The 23,192-nt window shown below is 48.1% G+C and overlaps 1 protein-coding gene across 1 annotated transcript in view; it reads left to right on the forward strand.

Annotated features, from left to right (window-relative positions):
* Positions 1-1,573: 1,573 nt before the first annotated feature.
* Positions 1,574-23,192, forward strand: part of LOC141271604 (scavenger receptor cysteine-rich domain-containing protein DMBT1-like) — an 89,206-nt gene continuing 67,587 nt past the window's right edge. Inside the window, exons 1-2 of the mRNA XM_073681647.1 lie at positions 1,574-1,598; positions 2,304-2,621. Of these exons, the coding sequence (XP_073537748.1) occupies positions 1,574-1,598; positions 2,304-2,621 (343 nt within the window). The remainder of the gene's footprint in view (positions 1,599-2,303; positions 2,622-23,192) is intronic.

Consider the following 23,192-nt stretch of genomic DNA (forward strand, 5'->3'; position numbering starts at 1 on the left):
AATCCCCATCTTGGTATGCATGCCCCCCTCATCCCCATCTTGGTATGAATGGCTCCCTCATCTCCATCTGCTGTTCATGGCTCCCAACATGCTGCACACATAAAAAATAAAGGATTCTGCTCACCATCCTTCCCTCTACTCCAGCGCTGTATCCTGTTCTGCTGCGAACAGCCGATCTCAGCCTGTAAGCAGCACATGACATCACTGCCATGCGCCCTCACACTCTGAGGTCAGCTGCTTGAGTATTCACTGCCATTCACGCCGGGACTATGGGCATGGAGAGGAATGAATATTAATTTTCTTTAATAGCAGGCACACGTGATCGCACGGCAGCTGCAGGAAGCCGGTGACTGCGGCTGACAATGTGCACGCTATTAAAGAAATTGAATATTCACACCTCTCCACTCCCATAGGCGTGAAGAGAAGAGAATATTAATTTTCTTTAACAGCGGGCACACGTGATAGCTGCAGCATCTGGCTACAGCCTGTTACCCTCTCCTCTGCCGCAGCTCCCCCCCACCCCACCATCCACAGCCATATTATGTATTATCTGGACTATTACATGCACCCCCAACTTTCTTCCAAAATTTTGGAGGAAAAATTGCATCTTGTAGTCTGAAAAATATGGTAACGTCTTTGTTCTCCTTTTTATAATCCCATATTTTTGGAGTTGCATTTTGCCATTTTAAACAGATTTTTTTCTGTTTCTAATGGCTACTTTTTTTGTCTATCTATAGTAGGGGTGTGTTACGCACGCAGCTTGTGCACGATGTCCCCGGACCCACTGTGCTACGGGGCCGGACTTACCTAGAGGGGTGTAGCTAAGTGACTACCAGGTGTTCACTGGAGCTCCTGATGGTGCATTCAGGCTTGGCTGCAGGTAGCCACCAGGTACCACTCCTATGCAGTCCCCGGTAATGCAGCTGTTGACCCCAGCAGTCAGGTATGCAGACACGGATAGAACTAGGGCTCCATTCAGACTACTAAATTCTGGATCCTCTGTAAAACAGTTACTGATGTGGACACGTACTCGGGCTCCGTTCAGACTAATAGGTTCTGGATCCTCTGCAGAACGCTCACTGACACAGAGTCTCAGACAGGGCTTATTCGGAGACTGCTTGTAGCAGTCCGAATATATGGGGTGCTCATACAGGCACACATTCAGACACACAGGTCTCAGGTACTGATTCAGGAACTGGCCGCACACGGACCGGGGGATGAGGTTCAGGCTCTGTCGATACTATGACCAGGGACTACAGGTTCAGGACGCTGGCCACACCAGGACCAGAGGACCTCAAAACTCACTAGAACACCACCTCACTCACTAATCATTCACTGTGTTGCTTGGTACCTCCTTATTGGGGTGGGTGCCTTTTATACAAGATGCCTCCCAGCAATTGGTTGGGAGCCATTTTGCAGGTGTACTCTGTTACTAAATGCCTCCCAGCCATTGACTGGGAGCATTTTACTATGTGCGCAAGCTGCCCTTTTAAGAGCAGGGGAGTGCGCCCTCACTAGGCACGCCACCGAGAAGTATGGCGCATATTACACCAGGAAGACAAGAAGCAAGCCGATGTCCACGCCGAGCTGCCAGGGAGGTGAGTATACCAGCTATACCATTAAAAAATATTTGGAAAACCATATCTAAAGCATCTTTACAAAAATCTCTGTCCTTATGTAGTTTACGTTGTTTACAAGCAATCTCTAAACCTCCAGAAATGGTAAACACAGTACCTTTATGAAATCCACTCCTAGCTGCGTAGGGGAATTACGCCTCCCTCAGCTCTGTTATGCTAAGGCTGGGACTCGCTGCAGGTGAAAAGGAACCTTCTTGTTACTCCTCCAGTTCCTGTACTCCTAACGTATAAGGGATCAGCTACTGTAGGACTTTGGTCTGGAACTTGCTATCCTTAGAACTTTTGTCACTGAACACACTTCTCACTTGTGGCATATAATCTAGACAACATAAACACTTACTTCTTCTTCAGCAGTTTTTCTCTAACTTGAGCCCACTTTACTCCTCTAAACCTGGGCTGTCTTCTAACTGTTAAGCTTATCCACAGACTATCGAAACTGCTCCTCCATACAGTATGTAAAACCGCATGTAAAACAGGTCAAAGCATTACTATCAATGCACATATTTCTCAGAAGGGGTGCCAACACTTCTTACACTTCTTTGCAGTCTTATCATTGCCTGTTACACATTTATTTATGGAATATCCTGTGCAGGTTAGGAATACTTCTTTGAGTCTGTTTTCAGTGAATTATTTTAGGAAATGACCATTTCACTTATTTTTTTTTAGGTTCAGACATGTCTTTAAGACTTGTAAATGGCAATGGTCAATGTAATGGACGTGTTGAAATCCTCTATAACGGAGCATGGGGAACTGTGTGTGATGATTATTGGGATATTAATGCTGCACAAGTTGTATGCCGGCAGTTAAATTGTGGCCAAGCTCTTGCATTTAATGGCAGTGCTGCATTTGGACAAGGACAAGGATTAATTGTATTGGATGATGTGCAATGTACCGGCAATGAACAACACGTATGGGACTGTCCACACCAACCATTTACAATACATAACTGTGGACACAATGAAGATGCTGGAGTCATTTGCTCAGGTATAATTATATGGATAAAACAATATTTAAAGGGGTTTTCCCATCTCAAAGGTCCCATTTCAATATGTACTAGGTGTAATATTACTAATTGCATCCAATTAGATAATTTTTATAGTTTTTTTTTTTTTTCTATTGCTTATCTCATATACACTGTAACGCAGTCACTCAGGTATCCAAGGTTACGGTCACTATGGTGTTCCCTGGCCGCACTTCGCAGTTAGTAAGCAGTTATCAATGGCTGGGTTCTCAGGAGCAAGCATAGTTAGAGACTGCGCATTAGCTCCCTGCCCAGCCACCTCACTCCGGCTTATTAGAACTGCTGTAGCGCATGCAAGGAGCTACTGCGCATGCTCTAACTATACGCCCTTCCGAGAACCCATCCATTGAGAAAGATACACAACGTAGGCATGCATGTGGAAAGTTTAAAGGTCCAATAGGATCTTTAAACATCATCGAAGGAGGCACACAAGTTAAATTCTTCACCTCATTAGTGTGTCCAACACTTCACATAGCCCTATAGATATTTCTGATTTAATAGGTGCCTGAATGCCGTTCTGAGACACTAGACCAGATTTTGTCTTCGGAGATCCCTTGTAATCATGCAGATAATCATATTATGGGTACTAATATTAATTTAGAAACCTCAGAACCATCCAGATCTACGGTAACATGCAGTGAATTCAATGAGATAGGAACTAATATCAATTCCTCTCAAAAGCATAACCATGCTGATGAATCTGCAAGCAGTGATGCAAAATATTGTCTATTGGGTAAAAAAAATCTTGCCTCAGTGGACAGTACGATCTGTACTTCAAATAATTTGATAACCTGTGTAAGGGAGGATCTAACAGTATTCATGGGACTGTGAAAAACATGGAGGTAATGACTCCAAAATATCCCTCAGTACCTAATGCAAATTATGATGACTTCTCTCAAGGGGCCAATGGAGATCGTTCTTTTGATCCTAAAACGTCTCAACCATTTAAAAGAACCAATTGTTTGGATAATAATGTAATATTACCATTAACTGAAGTTCCCATTGTTAGACTGAAGGGGAATCTTACTAATATGACCTTTTTTTTTCCTCCGATAAGTACCCCAAATCCCAATTATCCACAAAAAGGAAAAGCCGATACAGGGGATATAGGGAAGAAATTAAAATCAGTTCCTCCTCAAAAAAGTCCAATTGTAAATCTACACAAAAGGAACAAGAACTGAGAATCTTTAATTTATCGTATCATGTTCTCAGTAAAGAAGAGGCCCAATTACTAAACAGGGGTTTGTAATTTTGCCCAACAGCAAAGGCAGACCCCTTTTATTTGTTCCTGGAACTCAATTCCTTTGTCAGAAAATTAACCTTGAACCGACATCTTACTATATAAAGAGCTTAATGTTGAGGTGAGTCCGAGAAAAACATCAACTGACTTTGAAGAGATGACTCTGTTGTTGTAGATGACGACGATGACAGAGAACATTTTCCTATTGAATTTTTAAATAGCTTAACCCCATCAGGCATGCCAAGCTATTGCCTTAGACTTAAGGTGGGCAGCATTATTATGTTGTTGAGAAATTTGAATACAAAACGAGGACTCTGCAATGGTACATGATTAGTTGTAACATCATTGAATAGAAATGTTTTTGAGGCAGAGATTTTAACAGGTTCAGATGAAGGTGGTAAGGCATACAGAGAGATTTCCACGCAATCTGTCCTGGGCAATTCAGTTTTCGAATTGGCGAACGTCACTGTAATCTTTTAAAACAAAATTTTATTTTGTTTTCCGTAATGCTATTTACTAGTTTATTAATTCTGGCAAATTTGTTGTTTATCGTGTAAAAAGGCTGAAAGTAAATAGACATGGGTCACTTCAAAGGCGGTTAACTAGATTATTACGAGGGATGGAAGGCCTCTCATATGATAAGAGGTTGAAAAAGTTGAGCTTGTTTAGCTTAGAAAAACGACGCCTCAGAGGGGATCTCATTTACACATATGTTCACACTGTGCAGTAACTGAGGCAGTGACCCAAGCAAGTCCAACATAAACAGCTTTAATCAGCAACTCATGGTTAAACAGAAAAATCCTCCGGTTCGCAGCCGGGATAACATGAGTCCTTAATCAACGGTTGCCGGGGGCAACGGCCGCGCCGGGCCGCTCACAGCCTGACGGGTGCAGAGCCTTCCCAGGCGTGGGTTCAGCTACACACAGGCCCACCAAGCTTTCCTGTTATGTTTCTAACAGGTCCCCACACTGAACAACATTAATCCTTAGTGCAGGATTTTTAAAGGACCTGTGGCAAGAGCCATTGGAAAACCCGGGTTGGAAGGAGGAGGTCGCCCCACTGCCTTCCTGTAGCCTCCCCCAAAAATGAAGGCCCTGCCGGGTTTTACTAATCTGCCTTAGCAAGATAGCCTGACCAGGTCTATGCTCACCTTCATTCCTGCATTGCAGCCGCAGGTGAGTTTGTGACTGCAATGCACTCCGATGGATTTAATAGGTCTCTGTACACATTCTGGGGGATATATAACATCCCGCGTATACGATCCCGGTCACTGCCTCACGTATCCCCCCCCCCGTTCAAACTTGTGGGGTTAAACATTTGACACCATACAGGGTGTCCGGGACAGAGCATCCGCGTTTGCCTGTGACTTCCCAGTGCAATGTTCTACAGAGAAACTGAAATTTTGCAGTGACAGGAACCACCTAGTGACTCGCGCATTGCTCTCCTTGGCATTCCTCATCCATACGAAGGGTGAGTGGTCCGTCACCAAGAGGAACTGACACCCGAGTAATTAATAACGTAGCAATTCCAAGGCCCACTTAATAGCCAAACACTCTTTCTCTACCACGCTAAAGATTTTCTCTGAAGGGACAAGTTTTCTACACAAGTAGGTGACTGGGTGCTCTTCACCATTCACGTTTTGTGACAATACCGCCCCTAGGCCTACCTCCGAGGCATCTGTCTGTACAATGAAGGTTTCCTTGAAGTTGGGGCTGATGAGGATCGGCTGTCCACACAGGGCCAACTTCATGGACTGAAAGGCTTCTTCTGCCTGAGTGTTCCACCGAACCATTACCAATTTTTTTCCTTTCAAGAGATCAGTCAGGGCCACCATTCTCCCAGCAAAATTAGGTCTAAGCCGGTGCTAATACCCAAGGGTGCCAAGGAACGCCCTCACCTGCTTTGTACTTGACGGTTTAGGCCAGTTTTTTATGGCCTCAACTTTATTGATTTGGGGCTTGATAACTCCTCGGCCAATCACATATCCCAAACATCAGGCTTCCTCTAGCCCTATCGCACATTTTTTTGGGTTTGCCGTTAACCCCGCGGCTCTGAGAGAATCCAGCACCCCTTGTACCTGGGATAGATGCGTATGCCAGTCGGTGCTAAAGATGGTAATATCATCTAGATACGCGTACTCCAGATGAGGCTTGAGCACAATGTCCATCAACCTCTGGAATGTAGCCGGGGCCCCATGTAACCCAAAAGGTAAGACCGCATAGTGATATAGACCCTCCGGTGTTATGAAGGAGGTCTTTTCCTTCGCCGATTTCGTGAGAGGTACCTGCCAGTAACCCTTGGTGAGATCGAGCGTGGTTAAGTACTGGGCCTGCCCCAGTCTCTCAATCTGCTCATCCACCCTGGGCATTGGATAAAGGTCAAACTTCGACACTTCATTTAATTTCCGGAAATCATTACTGAAGCGTAACGATCAGTCTGGTTTCGGAATCAGTACGATGGTGCTAACCCACTCACTCTGTGATTCCTCGATGACGCCTAACTGGAGCATTTATTTTACCTCAGCCATGATGGCTTGCCTCCGGGCTTCGGATACCCGGTACAGTATTATTCGCACTCTTAACCCAGGTTCGGTGACAATGCCATGTTGGAGAACCGTAGTCCTACCCGGTAGGTCTGAGAACACGTCGGTATTCTGCTGCACCAGCGAACGAGCCTCCCGTCGCTGCTGTTTAGGGAAAGCATCACTTATCCTGACCTCTCCCCCAGACACAGCAATGGCTGAAGGTAGAGAACTCTCTGATGGCATGCCCGAAGTGACGTCAGTAACTAAACACTCTTGATCTTTCCAAGGTTTTAACAGGTTTACATGATAAAGCTGCTCGGGTTTCCTCCTTCCGGGCTGACACACCCGGTAATTTACCTCCCCCACCTTCTCTCGAACCTCATATGGCCCATGTCACTTGGCCATGAGCTTACTCTCGGCCGTGGGTACCAGTACTAACACACAATCGCCCTTGTTAAAATACCTGACCGTGGCTCTATTATTATATGTGCGCCTCTGGGCTGCCTTGGCATCTAACAGATGTTCTTTCATGATGGGCATGACCGTCGCAATCTGGTCCTGCATACTAGCTACGTGTTCAATTATACTCCTATGTGGAGTCGGCTCTTGTTCCCACGTCTCTTTGGCTACGTCCAACAGACACCTAGGGTGTCTGCCGTACAATAACTCAAAGGGAGAGAACCCTGCGGAAGCCTGGGGTACGTCACGGATGGCGAACATCAAATAGGATAGCAACATGTCCCAATCCCTTCCATCCTTAGAAACTACCTTTTTTAACATGGACTTAAGGGTTTTATTGAACCCTTCTACTAGCCTTTCGGTTTGAGGGTGGTACACTGAGGTGCACAATTGTTTAATTTTTAGCAGTTTGCACAGTTCCCTTGTCACCTTGGACATAAAAGGGGTCCCTTGATCCATCAGGATCTCCTTAGGTAGTCCAAGGCGACAGAACATGGCAAACAGCTCCTGTGCAATCAGTTTCGCCGAGGTGTGGCGTAGCGGTATAGCGTCTGGGTACCGGGTGGCATAGTTGACGACCACCAGTATATGTTGGTGGCCACGAGCGGATTTTACAATGGGCCCTACCAAGTCCATTGCAATCCATTCAAAAGGTACCTCTATCACTGGCAGGGATACCAATGGGCTACGGAAACTTGTGGTGGGTGTGGTCAACTGACATTCGGGGCAGGATTCACAGTACTTTGGGACTCTGCGTAGATTCCCGGCCAAAAGCACCGCTGCAAGATACGCTCTTACGTCTTTTTAACCCCTAAGTGTCCACCCAGCAGGTGTGTGTGGGCCAACTCCAGAACCGCCCGACGAGGACGGTACCACTGAGGTACCACTAACTGTTCCACGACCTCGTCCCTGATTTTGTCTACCCTATAGAGCAACTCACCATTGACTACCATGCATGGAAATACAGTATCTGCAGCGGGCTGTTGAGCTACGCCATTTACCTCTAACACCCTTTCCCGCGCCAGAGTCAGAGTGTGATCCTGTAGCTGAGCTGTCCCAAACGTGCCCCGGGACACTTCCATCTCGGGGATCGATGGGGTCTCCTCGACCTCTCCTGCCAGCACCTCTAGGGGAGACCTATCGGGGTCACACTCTGTCACTAGGTTGGACACCCCTAAGGCAGGTACCCCTGACTCGGGTTCATCGGGTACAGCGCCTGTAACAAATTTTACCGGGGGGAGAGTGGATTTTGTTTTTCCACAGAGTCCAGAACAGGGACAAGTCTCTTCCCAACACCGTCCCATAGGGAAGAGTTTTTACCACCCCCACCACATGTTTTATGTCTCCAAATGGCGTGGACAAAACTACCTCTGCAGTTGGGTACTCTCAGAGGTCCCCATGGATACACTCAACCCCGACTGTCCATCAACTGGGGTTGTCTCCTGCCACCAGCGACCCATGTACCAAAGTCACTAGGCTCCCTGAGTCTAGGGGGGGCTCCGTGGGGTACCCATTAACCAGTACCTGGCACAGTTGAGGTTCACTGTCCGAGGGGTTGGCACTCGCAATGCAGATGGTCTGGGTGTACATTGAGACCCGGCGGTTATACCCGCAGTCCATGGGTTCCATAGTCAGGAGGCAGTTAGCAACCACATGTCCTGGCCCCTGACACCACCAGCACCTAATGGTGGAGGTACTATTAGGTCTTATGACTGTTTGGGAGGGAACCGGTCTCCTGCCACTCTCACTCTGGGGTATCCCTTCAGCACTTGTACGGTGCTGACTGTCCTCAGCAGAGGGACGCGACCCCTTTCCCGGTTCCTGGGTTGGCAGGGATCGGCGTGACAGCTGCAAGGGACAGAGTCTCGGGTAAAATCCTGAGTGGCCGAGTAGCGCTCGATCAGTCTGACCACCTGGTCGAGGGTTCCGGGGTCCCCTTGCCCCACCCAACGTTGAATAGTGGCCGGCAGAGTCCTTACCAGCTGGTCGACCGCCACCCTCTCCACCATCTGGGCTGGAGTCAAAGACTCAGGCTGTAGCCACCTCTTTACCAGCTGCAAAAGGTCATAAGCCTGAGACCGGGCAGGTCGAGTCTCCACATAGGCCCATGAAAATACGCGCTGAGCCCTCACGTATTTACTGACCCTCAGTTGGGCAAGGATCTCACCTTTGAGCCTCTGGTAGTCCTGGGCGTCCTCCCAACTGAGGTCAAAGTAAGCCTTTTGGGCATCGCTGGCCAGAAAAGGAGCCACCACTTCTGCCCACTGGCCGGCAGGTAAGTTTTCCCGCTCTGCTGTGTGCTCATAAATGGTCAGGAAGGCTTCCACGTTGTCTTCCGGTCCCATCTTCCACAACGCTGAGCGAACCTTGTCCCGGGCCTCTCGACGTTACGGGGCTGGTGCCATCGGTGTCTCCCGCAGGGCAGCAATCTGTTGTAGCAACAGTGCGTTTGTTTTTTGCTGCTGCTGGTACAGTAACTGCTGCTGCTGATTATGCTGCTGCTCCCGCTCCTGCTGTTGCCTCTGAGACTGCAGCTGCTGCTGCTGGGTGAGTACCAGCTGCTTTAACAGCTCCTCCATATTGTCCACGGGGTGGGGCTGAAAGGTGGCAGGCCGGATTGTGGTCATGCAGCTGCTGGTGGGGTATGCCTCAGTCAGTTTGCCCGCATTCTCCACCAAGCTGTAAGGCGGCGGTGTTCACACCATGCAGTAACTGAGGCTGTGACCCAAGCAAGTCCAACATAAACAGCTTTATCCAGCAACTCACGGGTAAACAGAAAAGTCCTCCGGTTTCCAGCCGGGTTAACATGAGTCCTTAAACAACGGTTGCCGTGGGCAACGGCCCCGCCAGGCCGCTCAGAGCCTAATGGGTGCAGAGCCTTCCTAGGTGTGGGTTCAGCTACACACAGGCCCGCCAATCTATCCTGTTATGTTTCTAACAGGTCCTCACACTGAACAACACTAATCCTTAGTGCAGGGTTTTTAAAGGACCTGTGGCAAGAGCCATTGGAAAACCCGGGTTGGAAGGAGGAGGCTGCACCACTGCCTTCCTGTAGCCTCCCCCAAGAAATGAAGGCCCTGCCGGGTTTTACTACTCTGCCTTAGCCAGATAGCCTGACCAGGTCAATGCTCACCTTCATTCCTACATTGCAGCCGCAGGTGAGTTTGTGACTGCAATGCACTCCAAAGGATTTAATAGATCTCTGTACACATTCTGGGGGATATATAACGTCCCTCATATACGATCCCGTCAATGCCTCACAATAAATATATGTGTGGTCAGTAGAAAGGACTAGCACATGACTTATTCCTTCCAAAGACCATACTAAGGACCAGGGGGCACTCATTACGGGTGGAAGAAAGGCTAAACAGGAAAGGGTTCTTTACAGTCAGAGCAGTCAGACTGTGGAATGTCGACCACAAGAGGTAGTGAAGGCAGACACTATAACAGCCTTCAAAAAAGGGCTGGATGATTTCCTCAATACAGGTAACATTGTGGGTTACAGTTAAATTACACAAAATGTTACACCTATAGCAGTTCATGTGATCCAGGGTTCTTGTACTGATCGCCTTTTCTCGGGGTCAAGAAGGAATTTTTCCCCATGATGCAAATTGGCTGAATGTGTCCTGGGGTTTTTGCCATCTTATGGATCAACAATTTTAGGGATAGGGATTTTACTAATACTATTATTAGAATCATAAGAGTAATACAAAAAATAAAACTTAAAAAAATATAAACTGATTCATTTGTAATAGTAATAGTGCAGTAATAATAAAAATGGTAATAATACATTTGAACTTGATGGACCAAGGTCTTTATTCAACCTACGTTACTATGTTACTATGGGTAATTTGAGTTTGTTTTTATTATATAGAGCACACTTTTCTAGCTTCCTAAACTTATTTGTTTCAGAACTCGGGCTGCTAGTTTTCTAATAAAAGAAAAACAACCTAATATATTGGACCAATCAAACTCTATACACATAGAGTCCGATGTCTATATTCCGGTTCAATATGTGGATGTCCAACCTAAGTCCCAATTTTATCCACACCATTATAAACGTAGCCACATCTAAACATTCCATCACTTGCTACAGAAAGAACTGAGGTCTATGACCAATAGATTACAAAGGGATAATCTTACAAAAGAAGAATGCAGTGCCATGGAGCACCTAAAGAACAATCTTCATATAATCTTTCAGGCAACAGATAAGGGTGGGGGAGGTTAATTCTAAACAGAGATGGATATCTCAAAGAGGGTTTTAGGATCCTAAGTGATGAGGAATATTACTACAAGCATAGTAGCAGTGTCTCGTAGTTAGCGGAGTAGCCCACCTGTGAAGGAAGCTACACCGCATGTGTATATAATTCTAATTTTTTACTGCATCAAACCCAGGAAATCTTTTTGGGTCTAGTAGCAGTGTCTGGTAGTCAGTGGAGTAGCCCATCTGAAGCAAGCTACACCACTTGTGTATCTAATAAAATTGTTTCACAGCATCTAACCCAGCCAATCCTTTTGGGTTAGTACCACAGTTTGGCCACTCAGCTCTTCTCGGTTTCCATCCATCGTTTTTTGTGCAAACAACTACAGAGTTGCCAATTAGTTTACCACCAAAATGAGAGTCAAAAGGCCTGCTGCTTGTGGAAAGGGGAATAGGCGTGTTGGAAAGGGAAAAAAAGGTTGTGTCCGTGGGGTAGGTCGTAAAGCAACAGTAACATCTGCAGAAGAAAGACCATCTTCCAGTCAAACTAAGATGTCTAATTCTTTTCGTGGACAATGTGATATGATCCCTTTCTTACGGACACACCCATCGCTACAAATTCCAGATAAGGCACAAAAACAGCAGGTGCTTCAAGGGATATCAAGTGCTCCTTCAAGTGGGCCCTCCTCCACCTCAACTTCAACATCACAAATACCCCAGGCCTCAGAAGTGTCACCCCAATCGCACTTGCTTCCTCACAGCTCCCAAGTCTCCAGCTGTTGTTGAGCGCTCTCCGACATCGAGAGCACCACCTTTGGATCAAGGCAACATAACGTGTCCACCTGCATCTTCCTCACAGACCGGCAGTTTGCCGGGGACACCTTACTCAACCCCGTCTAAGCACAACAGCCAGCCCTCAGTCCCTCAGATGTGGACAAGTAAAACACCATTTCCTCCTAGCCATGACAAAGCTAAGAGGTTGAATTTCACCATCTGCAAGCTGTTGGCTACAGAAATGCTGCCTTTCCGCCTGGTGGACACAGAGGATTTTCGAGACCTTATGTCCATCGCAGTGCCCCAGAACCAGATGCTCAGTCGCCACTACTTCTCAAAGAAAGGTGTGCCTGCGCTACACCAGCATGTCGCACACAATATCACCGCTTCCTTGAGAAACTCTGTGTGTGACAGGGTGCATTTCACCAGAGACACTTGGACGAGTAGGCATGGACAGGGGTGTTACATGTCTCTGACAGAGCACTGGGTAACTATGGTGACAGCAGGACAAGGGGCTGCTGTCCAAGTCTTGCCGTCCCCACGAGTTGTGCGTCAATCCTCTTTATCTAGAAGTACCTCCACTGCTTCTGCCTCCTCAACCTCCTCTCGTTCCTCCACCTGCACCGAAAGCCTGTCTGGTAATGCCACCTACATTCTAACTGCGCAGAAGGAATCCTGCACACCTCCTTACTATGCTAGCAGCAGGGCTCAACAGCATCAGGTGATGCTTACTTTGAAATGTCTGGGAAATGTGAGTCACACAGCTGAGGAGTTGTGGTCAGCTCTGGAGACCGAGTTTCATGAATGGTTGTCTCCACTGAACCTGCAGCCAGGGAAGGCAGTGTGCGACAATGCTGCAAACCAGGGTTCGGCCCTTCACCGGGGCAATGTCACACACGTGCCTTGTATGGCTCACGTGTTGAACCTGGTTGTTCAGCAATTTTTAGCCCACTATCCCGGACTAGATGGCCTTCTGCAGAGGGCACAGTCGCTGTGTGCTCACTTCCGCCGTTCGCATCCCACAGCTCAACAACTTACATCTCTGCAGAAGTCGTTGGGCCTGCCAGTTCACCCGGCTGAAATGCGATGTGCCGACATGATGGAATTCAACTCTGCACATGTTGCAGCGACTGTGGCAGCACCGACGAGCCCTGGTGCAATATGTTATGACGTATAGCCTGGGCCAAAGAGATCCAGAGGTGGGACAAATCATGCTGCGGAAGTGGTCTCAGATCAGGGACCTATGCACCCTTCTTCACAGTTTTGAAATGGCGACAAAGATGTTTAGTGCCGACGATGCCATTATCAGCATGACTATTCCAGTCATTTACATGCTGGAGCACACTTTAAACAGTATTCGGAGTCAGGTGGTGTGACAAGAGGAGGGGTGGAAGTACAGGAGGAGTCGCATGCGGATCTCCAAGGTCCACACGGTTGGCAGCACCAAGGCGGCAGGCATAGGAGGGTGGGGGAGAGGGATTAACAAGGGCGCATGGTAGCAGCCAAACTGTTGAGGAAGGTGGAGGAGCCGAGGAAGAAGTGGAGGACAAACTGGCGATGGGCATGGAAGACTCATCAGATGAGGGGGACCTTGATCACATTTCTGTTGTGCGAGGTTAAGGGGAGAGGGCAGAGGAAGGAAGCATGAATCTTACCTCGCCACAAACACAACAAGGACTTGGTCCTCCTGGATGCGCAAGACACATGAGTGCCTTCTTGCTGCATTACCTGCAATATGACCCTCGGATTGTCAGAATTCAAAGTAAACCCGACTACTCAGTTGCCACACTCTTAGATCCCCGGTACAAAAGTAAATTTGCCGAAATAATTCCTGCCATAGAAATGGATTCACGCATGCAGGAGTATCAGCAGAGGCTGTTACAGAATCTTACATCTGCTTTTCCACAAAACACCAGTGGTGCACGTAGTGAATCTCACAGTTCTAACTTGCCAACCGTGGGACTGTCGAGTCTTCATCACTCAAACCGTAACAGTAACTCCGTATCTGCTGGTAACAGCAATTTTGTGGAATTGTTTCACAAATTTTTTAGACCATCCTTTGCAAGACCACAGGAGACAAGAAGTCTGACAAATAGTAAACACCTAGAGAGGTGAACATCGAAGCCATGACTGTGTCACTGAACCCTGGCTCATTTTGGGCTTCCAATCTGGAAAAATGGCCTGAGCTCGCCACTCACGCCTTGGAGATCTTGTCGTGCCCCGCAGCCAGCGTTCTCTCTGAACATGTGTTCAGCGCTGCTGGTGATGTGCTGACAGATAAGCGCACATGGCTGTCCACTGAGAATGTAGACAGACTCACGTGCATAAAGATGAACAAATCATGGATCCGCAATGACTTTTCTACCCCTGTGTCATCCTGGGGAGACTAAAAGCTTGATGATTTGGGAAAATCACCTCACCAACCATTTTAAGCAACACTGGGGCAATTGATGCCAGTTAAGTGGTGTCTGTGCCACAATTTTTGGAAAAAATGGAGACTCTTTTTGGAGCCACTTGCTGTATTTTACATGATGTTGGCATCGTCAATTCCAGGTGGGTCGGGTCGCTCCCCCCCTTTTTAACCGTAAGAAACTACATACACTATGGCTTGGGGTAACACAGATAGTTGAGTCTGCAGAGCTGTTTACTCATACTATAGCTTGAGAATCAGAGGTCTGCTCCAAAGCTTCAGTGTCTGCTAGTCTGCGTAGTAGCCCAGCTGTGAAGCAAGCTACACCACCTGTGTATCTAATAAAATTTTTTTACTGTATCTAACCCAGCCAATCATTTTGGGCTAGTTGCAGTGTCTCGTAGTCATCCGAGTAGCCCATCGGAAACAAGCTACACCGCCTTTGTATCTAATAACAAGTTTTAACTGCATCTAGCCCAGACAATACTTTGGGCCTAGTAGCAGTGACTGCTAGTCAGCGGAGTAGCCCAGCTGTTAAGCAAGCTACACAGCCTGTAGATCTAATTACAAATTTTTAACTGCATCTAGCCCAGGCAATACTTTGGGCCTAGTAGCAGTGTCTGCTTGTCAGTGGAGTAGCCCAGCTGTTAAGCAAGCTACACAGCCTGTAGATCTAATTACAAATTTTTAACTGCATCTTGCCCAGGCAAAACTTTGGGCCTAGTAGCAGTGTCTGCTAGTCAGCGGAGTAGCCCAGCTGTTAAGCAAGCAACACAGCTTGTTGATCTAATTGCAAATTTTTAACTGCATCTAGCCCAGGCAATACTTTTGGCCTAGTAGCAGTGTCTGCTAGTCTGCGGAGTAGCCCAGCTGTTAAGCAAGCTACACAACCTGTGCTTTAGACACTTAATTTTTTCAAAGGAAACGCTTCGGGCCCCCGGGACACTCAGTCAAGAGCATCGGGGAGGCGCCCCAAGGCAAAGGGGCTGGGACTGGCGGTAGCACACCTTGCGGCGGACCACCAAGCTTGATCCTTATAAAAGCTTTTTAACTGCAGCAGCTTTAGTGGACGCTACTGGAGCTGGAACTCTATTTTATTAGAAAAGTAGAAACATTACAAATAACAAAACATAAACAAACTCATACAGAGCAAAAAAACCCCAGCAAAACCTAACAGGTACCCTACCTGTCCCACCACTCTCTCACACTACATACAACAAAAACTATTACAACAAGCTATTTACAACTTCCTACCACATCCAGTTCCACTGCCCAACAATACCAAACATAACACCCTATAACACCACTAACAACAAAATCCTCAAATAATATACAGAATTAATTTTTATTTTTTTCCCACCACCACCTAACCTAAACCACTACCTAAACCCACCACCCCTGATCCAACACCGGCCGCCAAGTTCAAGGACAGTTTTCCGAGCTTGGGTCAGACTCCAATGTTTTTCCCCAGATGGGCCCGGGCCAGGCCAGACCAGTCCTTAGAACACCAAAACCCCACAACCCCCCCTCCCCCTAACCCAAAAAGAAACCTCCACCCTACCTAACTAAACCCCTTTACTATAATAACCACATATTTTATATACAGATAACCATACCTCACATTTAGTGTTGAGCATTCCGTTACTGAAATATCGGGTATCGACCGATATTCGCGGTATCGGAGTTCCGATACTGAGTTCCGATACTTTTAGAATATCCAATACCGGAATCGTTAGTTCCCATAATACCTGCGCTCTGCAGTGTCTCTGAAGGATGACAAGCTGGATGGCAGCGCTCAGCTTACTGTACTTGACATTTAGTGTTAAAGGATTTATTAATAAAAATAATAGTGTTTTCATGCACCGTCTCTTTAAAAAAGCCGGCCGGCAATTCAGCATCGGTACCCGACAAATTAGAATAGAAAGAATAGAGCATCACACATAGATTAGATAGATATTATATATGTGACTGACATGTTTCTAAGTACAGTGACAGTGTTGATTACTGTACTTGTCATTTAGTGTTAAAATAAAGGATTTATTTAAAAAAAATTGGCGTGGGGGTTCCCCGTAATTTTAGTCTCTAGCGGAGGTTAAGCAGACGGTTGAGGTTGATGTTTGAAGTCTGGGAAGGGGGTAATACCCACGGAGCTTCCCAGGCTACTAATATCAGCCCCCAGCTGAATACCTAGCCTTTACTAGCTATTAAAATGGGGGACCCCCAAAAAAATGACGTGCGGTCACCCCTATTTTAATAGCTAGCAAAGGCTAGGCAGACAGCTGGGGGCTGATATTAATAGCCCAGGAAGGGTGCCATGAATATTGGCCCCCTCTCAGGCTAGAAACACGCTGTCAGTGTACTTCTTATCACTGTACTTCTTATATATGTGACTGACATGTTTCTATGTATCTAATCTATGTGTGATGCTCTATTCTTTCTGTTATAAATTGTCGGGTACCGGTGTATGCAGCTGCTTAATTGCCCGCTTTTCATGTAATACATTTGACTCGCCCCATGGGCCGTGGGGTACTAGGATCCGGGCAATAGGGGAACGATGGGGGTTGGAGTGGCGACCCGGTCTGTGGCTCAGGGCGGTCAGACCTGTGGTAGTCCCTTTGTAAGTTTTAAGTGATGTCCGACTGCGCCACCCGTGGATTGCGGTTATTAGGAACCGCCGCTGCAAGGCAAACCGCTGGGGCTGATGATGTATGCAGCTGGGATGGTGTGACTCCCCACGGGAAGAGTGCGTCCCCAGGGCAGTGTAGTGGATGGTGGGAGTGATGGTGGTGAGAGTCCCGGTACCAATAGTGCTGGAGGCGCAAAGGAGCACACAGACAACAAGTTACAGTCCAGGGTCTTTACTCACAGTTCATTTGTTCCGGGTCACTTCTGTACAGGTAGTGACCACCCAAGCCGTGCAGCGTCCACCAGGTGTGGGGCTCGGTCAACTCCCAGGCAGCTCAGAAGTATGGCTCAGGACCCCCTTCAATCCTTCCTCTAACCTGTCTCACCAGAGACCCACTTTTGTCCAGCTGCCACGGACTTGTGCCGTTAAACGTGGATCCCGTTCTCCGCTGTCCTTTATGGTGCCTTCCTAGCAGATTTGATGAGGTGCTGCACCAATAAATGGTCACAGCCTCCGGTCTTTGGCTGAGGGTTGGTTCTCCTCCACCAACTTGGGATCCGGGACCCTTAATCTGACTGACCTTTCACCCTGTATTCTCGTGGGTTCTTGGGGTCCCTTCCACCTTCTTGTTCCTGAGCCCTTCTGTTTCTCTCTCTCTCTTCTTCTTTCCTGTTCCTTCTTCTTCTCCTTTCTCGTGGAGCTGGGCTGAGAGGAAACCACAGCTCCCCTTCACCTCCTCTCTCTCTCCACTCCACTCTCTTCCTCGGCCTCTCCCTAGGCCCACTCTCGAGTAGAGCCCCTACAGAGCCTCTACTCCCAGTCTTCTCTCTCTGCACAGACTGACCTGTGTCCTAAGATGGTGCCCACCTCTTATACCTCCCTCTAGCCATGAGCCCAGGTGACCAGCAACCAATGGGCTCCTACCTACGCTCAGGAACCGTCCCCTATCTGCTCCTACATCACCGGGTATTCCTCCCCCCTCCCCACTCCAGCCAGGGACATGGTCTGTCGTACCTGCATTTCTGTCTAATGGGAGTACCGTTGAGCTGTCCCTCGGAAATGGGGTGAGTGTGCTGTATGCAGCTAACTGAGCACTCGTCCATACTCCATCCTTACCCGGGAGTGGAATACCACACCTCTGGCAGAGGTGAAATACCCCTGTAGCGGCCGAGCCTTCGGGGCGCTACACATTCTACATTATTCTTAGTTGTTTTCCTTCATGTAGAATTAACCTACAAGGAAAGAAAGGGTTTATTTTCATTCCGATATTTGTGTCCCATTGACTTTGATTGGTTTCCGGTATCTGAATCGGCGATATCCGATATTTTTTGGGTATCGGTCCGATCCAATCCGATCCGATCCGATAATTCCCGATATTGGAAGGTATCGCTCAACACTACTCATATTATATATTATATACAAACTTCACATTACAAAACCCATTTGCTCAAGTTTGGTGCGTGAAAACCCTCTCCAATACTTATCAAGCCAAAACAAAACAAAAATCTAATTGTGAAAGAAACCAGCCCCCCACCAGGAGAAAAGAGTTGGAGTACTACAAGACTAAGGCACCCCAAAGGAGAACCCTCTCCAAAGCCGAGAGGCCCTCCGTGCATCCAGTCTTTCTTACTGCAAGGAGCATACCTTCACCAGGTCACCTAAGATGTTACTACAAACTTCTCCCAAAGGGAGGATTTTGCTACCCGTCGATACTAAGGCACGTGCATTCAATGTGAAATACCTAACTACTATGCTAACTAAGAATGAAGTGGTTCTGTCCCGACCACCAAGGTCTCTGAACGCCCCATAGGCCCACTCAGGGTAGGAGAGGTAAGCCAGTCGAGGCCAACCCATTGAAGCACCCACCCGGTTGTAAACCTCTATATTGAAGGGACACCGAAGCAGGAAGTGCTCCATGCTTTCCAACATGTCTGCACAATCCTCCCGAGGACAATTCCTGTACTTCAGGTTGTCCCTCACATATAGCTTACCATGGAAACAGCGTCAAGTCAAGTCAAAAACTTCAAGGGGATTCTACTTGAATTTAAAAGCCTTAACCCTACCTCCAGATCCCCACTTGGGCAGTCCCTGAGGGCCAGAGGTTTTTGGAAGTGTGTTGACAAGACCCTCTCATCAAGAAGTTTCCTTGACAGAGTTCTTATCTCCCACACCCCCAATCCCCACCGATGTATTGTCTTCAAAACCGGGGTAACATAAGCCGGGAGATACCCATGAGGTACGCGGAGATCCTTCACGCACCCGCCTGTCTCCCATTCTTGGAAGAAGGGCCGAAACCACCCCCTGCAGGAGAATACCCACGGAGGAGCCCTCTCTTTCCAGAGGTTCGAAATGTTTGTTTTCAAAAAGGTGTTCACTAGAAACACCACAGGGTTGACCATATTCAACCCCCTTAGTCTCCTCGTACGGTAAGTAACCTCTCGCTTGACTAGGTTCAATCTATTCCCCCATAACAGATGGAAGAACTGGCTATAAACCCGCGTCCAGAAAGGCTCTGGCAAGATGCAGACAGTACCCAGATAAATTAACAAAGGGAGCAGGAAGGCCTTACACAAGTTCACCCTTTCCCTCAGGGTCAGAGACCAACCTTTCCATTGGTCCACTTTCCGAGAGGCACAAGCGAGCCTACAATCCCAGTTTCTGGAGGTATGATCACCCTGGCCAAAGTCAACTCCCAAGACTCTGGCATACTCTTGGGGCTCCGGAAGGGTGTCCGGGAGACCAAAACCAGGGTCTCCCCCTCCCAACCAGAGACTCTCACACTTATCCTGATTGACCTTGGACCCGGATGCTTCCGAGTAGCACTCCACCTCTGACATCACCACCCCAACCTCCTCCTCCGAGTAGACAAAGACAGTGACATCATCAGCGTAGGCCACTACCTTCAGAGTGGCCTCCCATGCTCCCGAGCCACCCATCTCTATCCCCACCAGCGATTCACGATCCACCCTTCTAACAAAAGGATCAATCGCGAACACGTACAGTAAAGGACTAAGGGGACAACCTTGGCGAACACCGGAACCCACCTCAAAAGGCTGCCCAACCCAACCATTCACCAGCAGAAAGCTCTCTGCCCCTCTGTAAAGGGTTTTTAGCCAATCCACAAAACCGCCTGGCAGACCGTACCTCAGAAGAGTAGACCAGAGGTACCCATGATCAACTCAATCATAAGCCTTAGCCTGATCCAGGGACAGCATAAACCCCTTCCAAAGGCCCGCCCTGCCGCGCTCCACCGCTTCTCGGACACCAAGAACTGCACTAAAAGTGCTACGGCCCAGAATACAGCAGTGCTGGGCCTCTGAAAGGAGACGTGGCGCAAATTTCACCAACCTATTAAAAAGCACCTTAGCCAGGACCTTCCTGTCCACATTGAGAAGTGCTATGGGATGCCATTTCTCAATGTGTGATGGTCCTTACTCTTTGAAAGAAGGAACAAAGCAGACCTCCTCATTGATCTCAGTAAAGCACCCGAGGACAGACACCCGAGTCAACAAGGGGACCAAGGAATCCGTAAAGGTCTTATAAAACTCAGATGTTAAGCCATCCGGACCTGGCGATTTTTTGAGCCGAATCCCATCAATCGCCAGTCTCACTTCCTCTTCTTTGATCACATCTTCCAAAACACCAAGCGAGGGGTCTCAGACGGAAAAGCCAACATCCTGTCATAATCCAGTTCCTTCCTCCCCAAGAGATATGAGTAATAAGATCTGATGACTTCCAAGATCCCTGATCTGGACCTCATCAGAGAACCTGTACCATCCTTCAGACCTACCACAACCTTACTATTCACTGACATCTTACAGTTTCTGTAGGGATCAGGCGAGGGGTATTTCCCGAAATCCCTCTCAAAAACTAAAGATGTGTGCCTATCATACTGACACCTCTTCAGTAAGGATTTCACTCTGGAGATCTCCTCACGGTCACCCCCAGACGAGACAAGACACTCGAGTTTCCTCCTCAGGCTCTGATACAGGCGCTCCCTGTTCAAGCTTCTGAGGTTCGAGAGCTGGCGGAAGAATCTCGCTACCCGGTGTTTAAATATCTCCCACCACTCCGACTTAGTGCTACAAAGGCCCAACAATGGTACCGGGCTCTGAAGAATATCCTCAAAGGAGCGTCTTACAGCTGAATCCTGAAGGAGTGACGAATTGAGCTTCCACACGCCTCTTCCCATCCGAGGGGTCTCTGTGACTTTCAAAGAAAACAAAATCAAACAGTGATGAGAGAATTCTACCTCCACCACCAATAATGGTGAGGAAACAGCCTCCTCCTTTAAATAAAACCTATCTATTCTAGATCTAGTCTGACTTCCTCTAAAGTATGTGAACCTCATGTGGCCAGGGTTATTCCTGATGTGAACATCCACCAGTTGAGCCTCATTACCTATACTATTTAACACGACGCTGTCGTAAGCCAGCCCGTCTCTGGAACCTCTTCTGTCCTGGGGCGTCGAGACATTGTTAAAGTCCCCTCCAAAGACCACCTGCCGGCTAGAAAACAGAAAGGGTTTAATCCTCATAAAAAGACTTTTATGATCCCATTTGGACTGTGGACCATAGATGTTTATGAGTTGAAGCTCTTGTCCCTTCATGAGCACATCCAAGATCAAGCACCTCCCCATTTCGAACTCAATAACCCGTCGGCATTCAACATCTGCTGTTTTAAAAAGAACCGCCACCCCACTATACGGCTCAGCCGCAAGAGACCAGTAGGAAGGCCCATGCGACCATTCCCTTCTTGCTTTACGCAAAGATGTCAGATCTGATAACCTGGTCTCCTGCAAAAATAAAATGTCGGTGTCAAGTCGATCGAGAAAATCAAAGGCTGTAAACCTAGCCCCATCTGACTTTATGCTGGCAACATTAATGGTTGCCAGCATCAACGGGGTGAGTGCCGCCATCATGGGTGATTGGGTTCGACAGTGAGCTTTTTCCCACGCCCTTGTGACACAGAAACCTCTTCAGTAGAAGCAACTCGCTTCAAACATACAGACACATCCATCCCCTCCTTTCGCACCCCTTTGTCTAAAGAGCTCGGCGCAGCCTCCTCCCCCGAGGGATTACTTTCCACCCCCAGTGAAGAAGGCCCGGTGCCCTCTAAAGTCCCTGCCACCACACCTGCCTCACCCGGCACCACGTCCTCCTCCTCCCCATCTGAAGAGGAAGGAGAGATGTCACATAAGACGTGATACCGGTTGGTGAGGTCCACCAGGGGCGGGGCGGTTGAGCCCTCCTCCGGCAACTGGGTCTGGGTCTCAGCTGGTGTCCCAAGGGGTTCCCATTCCAAGGACGAGCCCAGAGGCCCCCTCGCAGATTTGATTTTAGGCTTCTTTTTCCCGTTCCGCTTTTTATTTTTTGCATCTAGCCATTCCTTCGCGTCTTCACTACATGAGGAACGCGAGTCCTCGGCATCTTCCTCTCTATTGAGTCTCTCCACTTCCTCGTCCAGCTCACTGCCTGAGACCTCAGCCACAGATCTACTAACACCAGGGTTATGAGGCAGGGTGATCACCCCTCCACTCCCCCCCCCTGGTTGCCCCTCCTGCCGTCTCTCCTGCCGCCTCACCCTAGAGGAGCCCGGCTTTCTGTTCTTCACTGGTCTCTCGCTCCTCCCACCTCTGCTAGTCCCTTCACCAGCAGGATTGGACCCCTTGCCATGGGCCAAACCCACAGGATTCAGGACCATATTGGCAAAGCAGCGTGGACAGCGGCTGAACGGATGACCAAGATCCCCACACAGGCTACACCTAATGTCACCACAAGTTGCAGCAAGGTGACCAAGACCCCCACATAAAGCGCACTTCACCACCTTGCACCCCGCGCTAAAATGTGAGGGACTACCGCACTTGTGGCAGACCTTCGGCTGCCCCTGGTAAAAGATCATGATCATATCCCTCCCAAAAAATGTTGAGGAAGGGATGTGCGTAACGGTATTACCCGAAACTTTTAACTTAATCATAAAGGTCCAGGCCCCAGACCAAATGCCCGAAAAAAATCTGGATCGTTTCGGCATCTTGACCACATCCCCGAACCTGCTTATCCAGGTCATGATGTCCACACAAGAAAGTGACTCGTTACCTGTTAATACGGTCACTTTCTTAACCGCGTTCTGACGGGAGATCGCTTGCACTGAGAACCCCCGCCATTCAGGGCGACTATGAGTCAGCTCATACTGAGACCAGAAAAGCTCCATGTCCTCTGGTCTCACGAAACTGACATCAAAGTAGGTGGTGCTGAAAGGTTGGATTAAGGCATAGATGTTCTCCACCTTGAAACCCATCTT

Source organism: Phyllobates terribilis, unplaced genomic scaffold, assembly GCF_046119375.1.
Source record: "Phyllobates terribilis strain yellow unplaced genomic scaffold, ASM4611937v1 Scaffold_5__5_contigs__length_657084704, whole genome shotgun sequence".
In the NCBI taxonomy this organism is placed as follows: Eukaryota; Metazoa; Chordata; class Amphibia; order Anura; family Dendrobatidae; genus Phyllobates; species Phyllobates terribilis.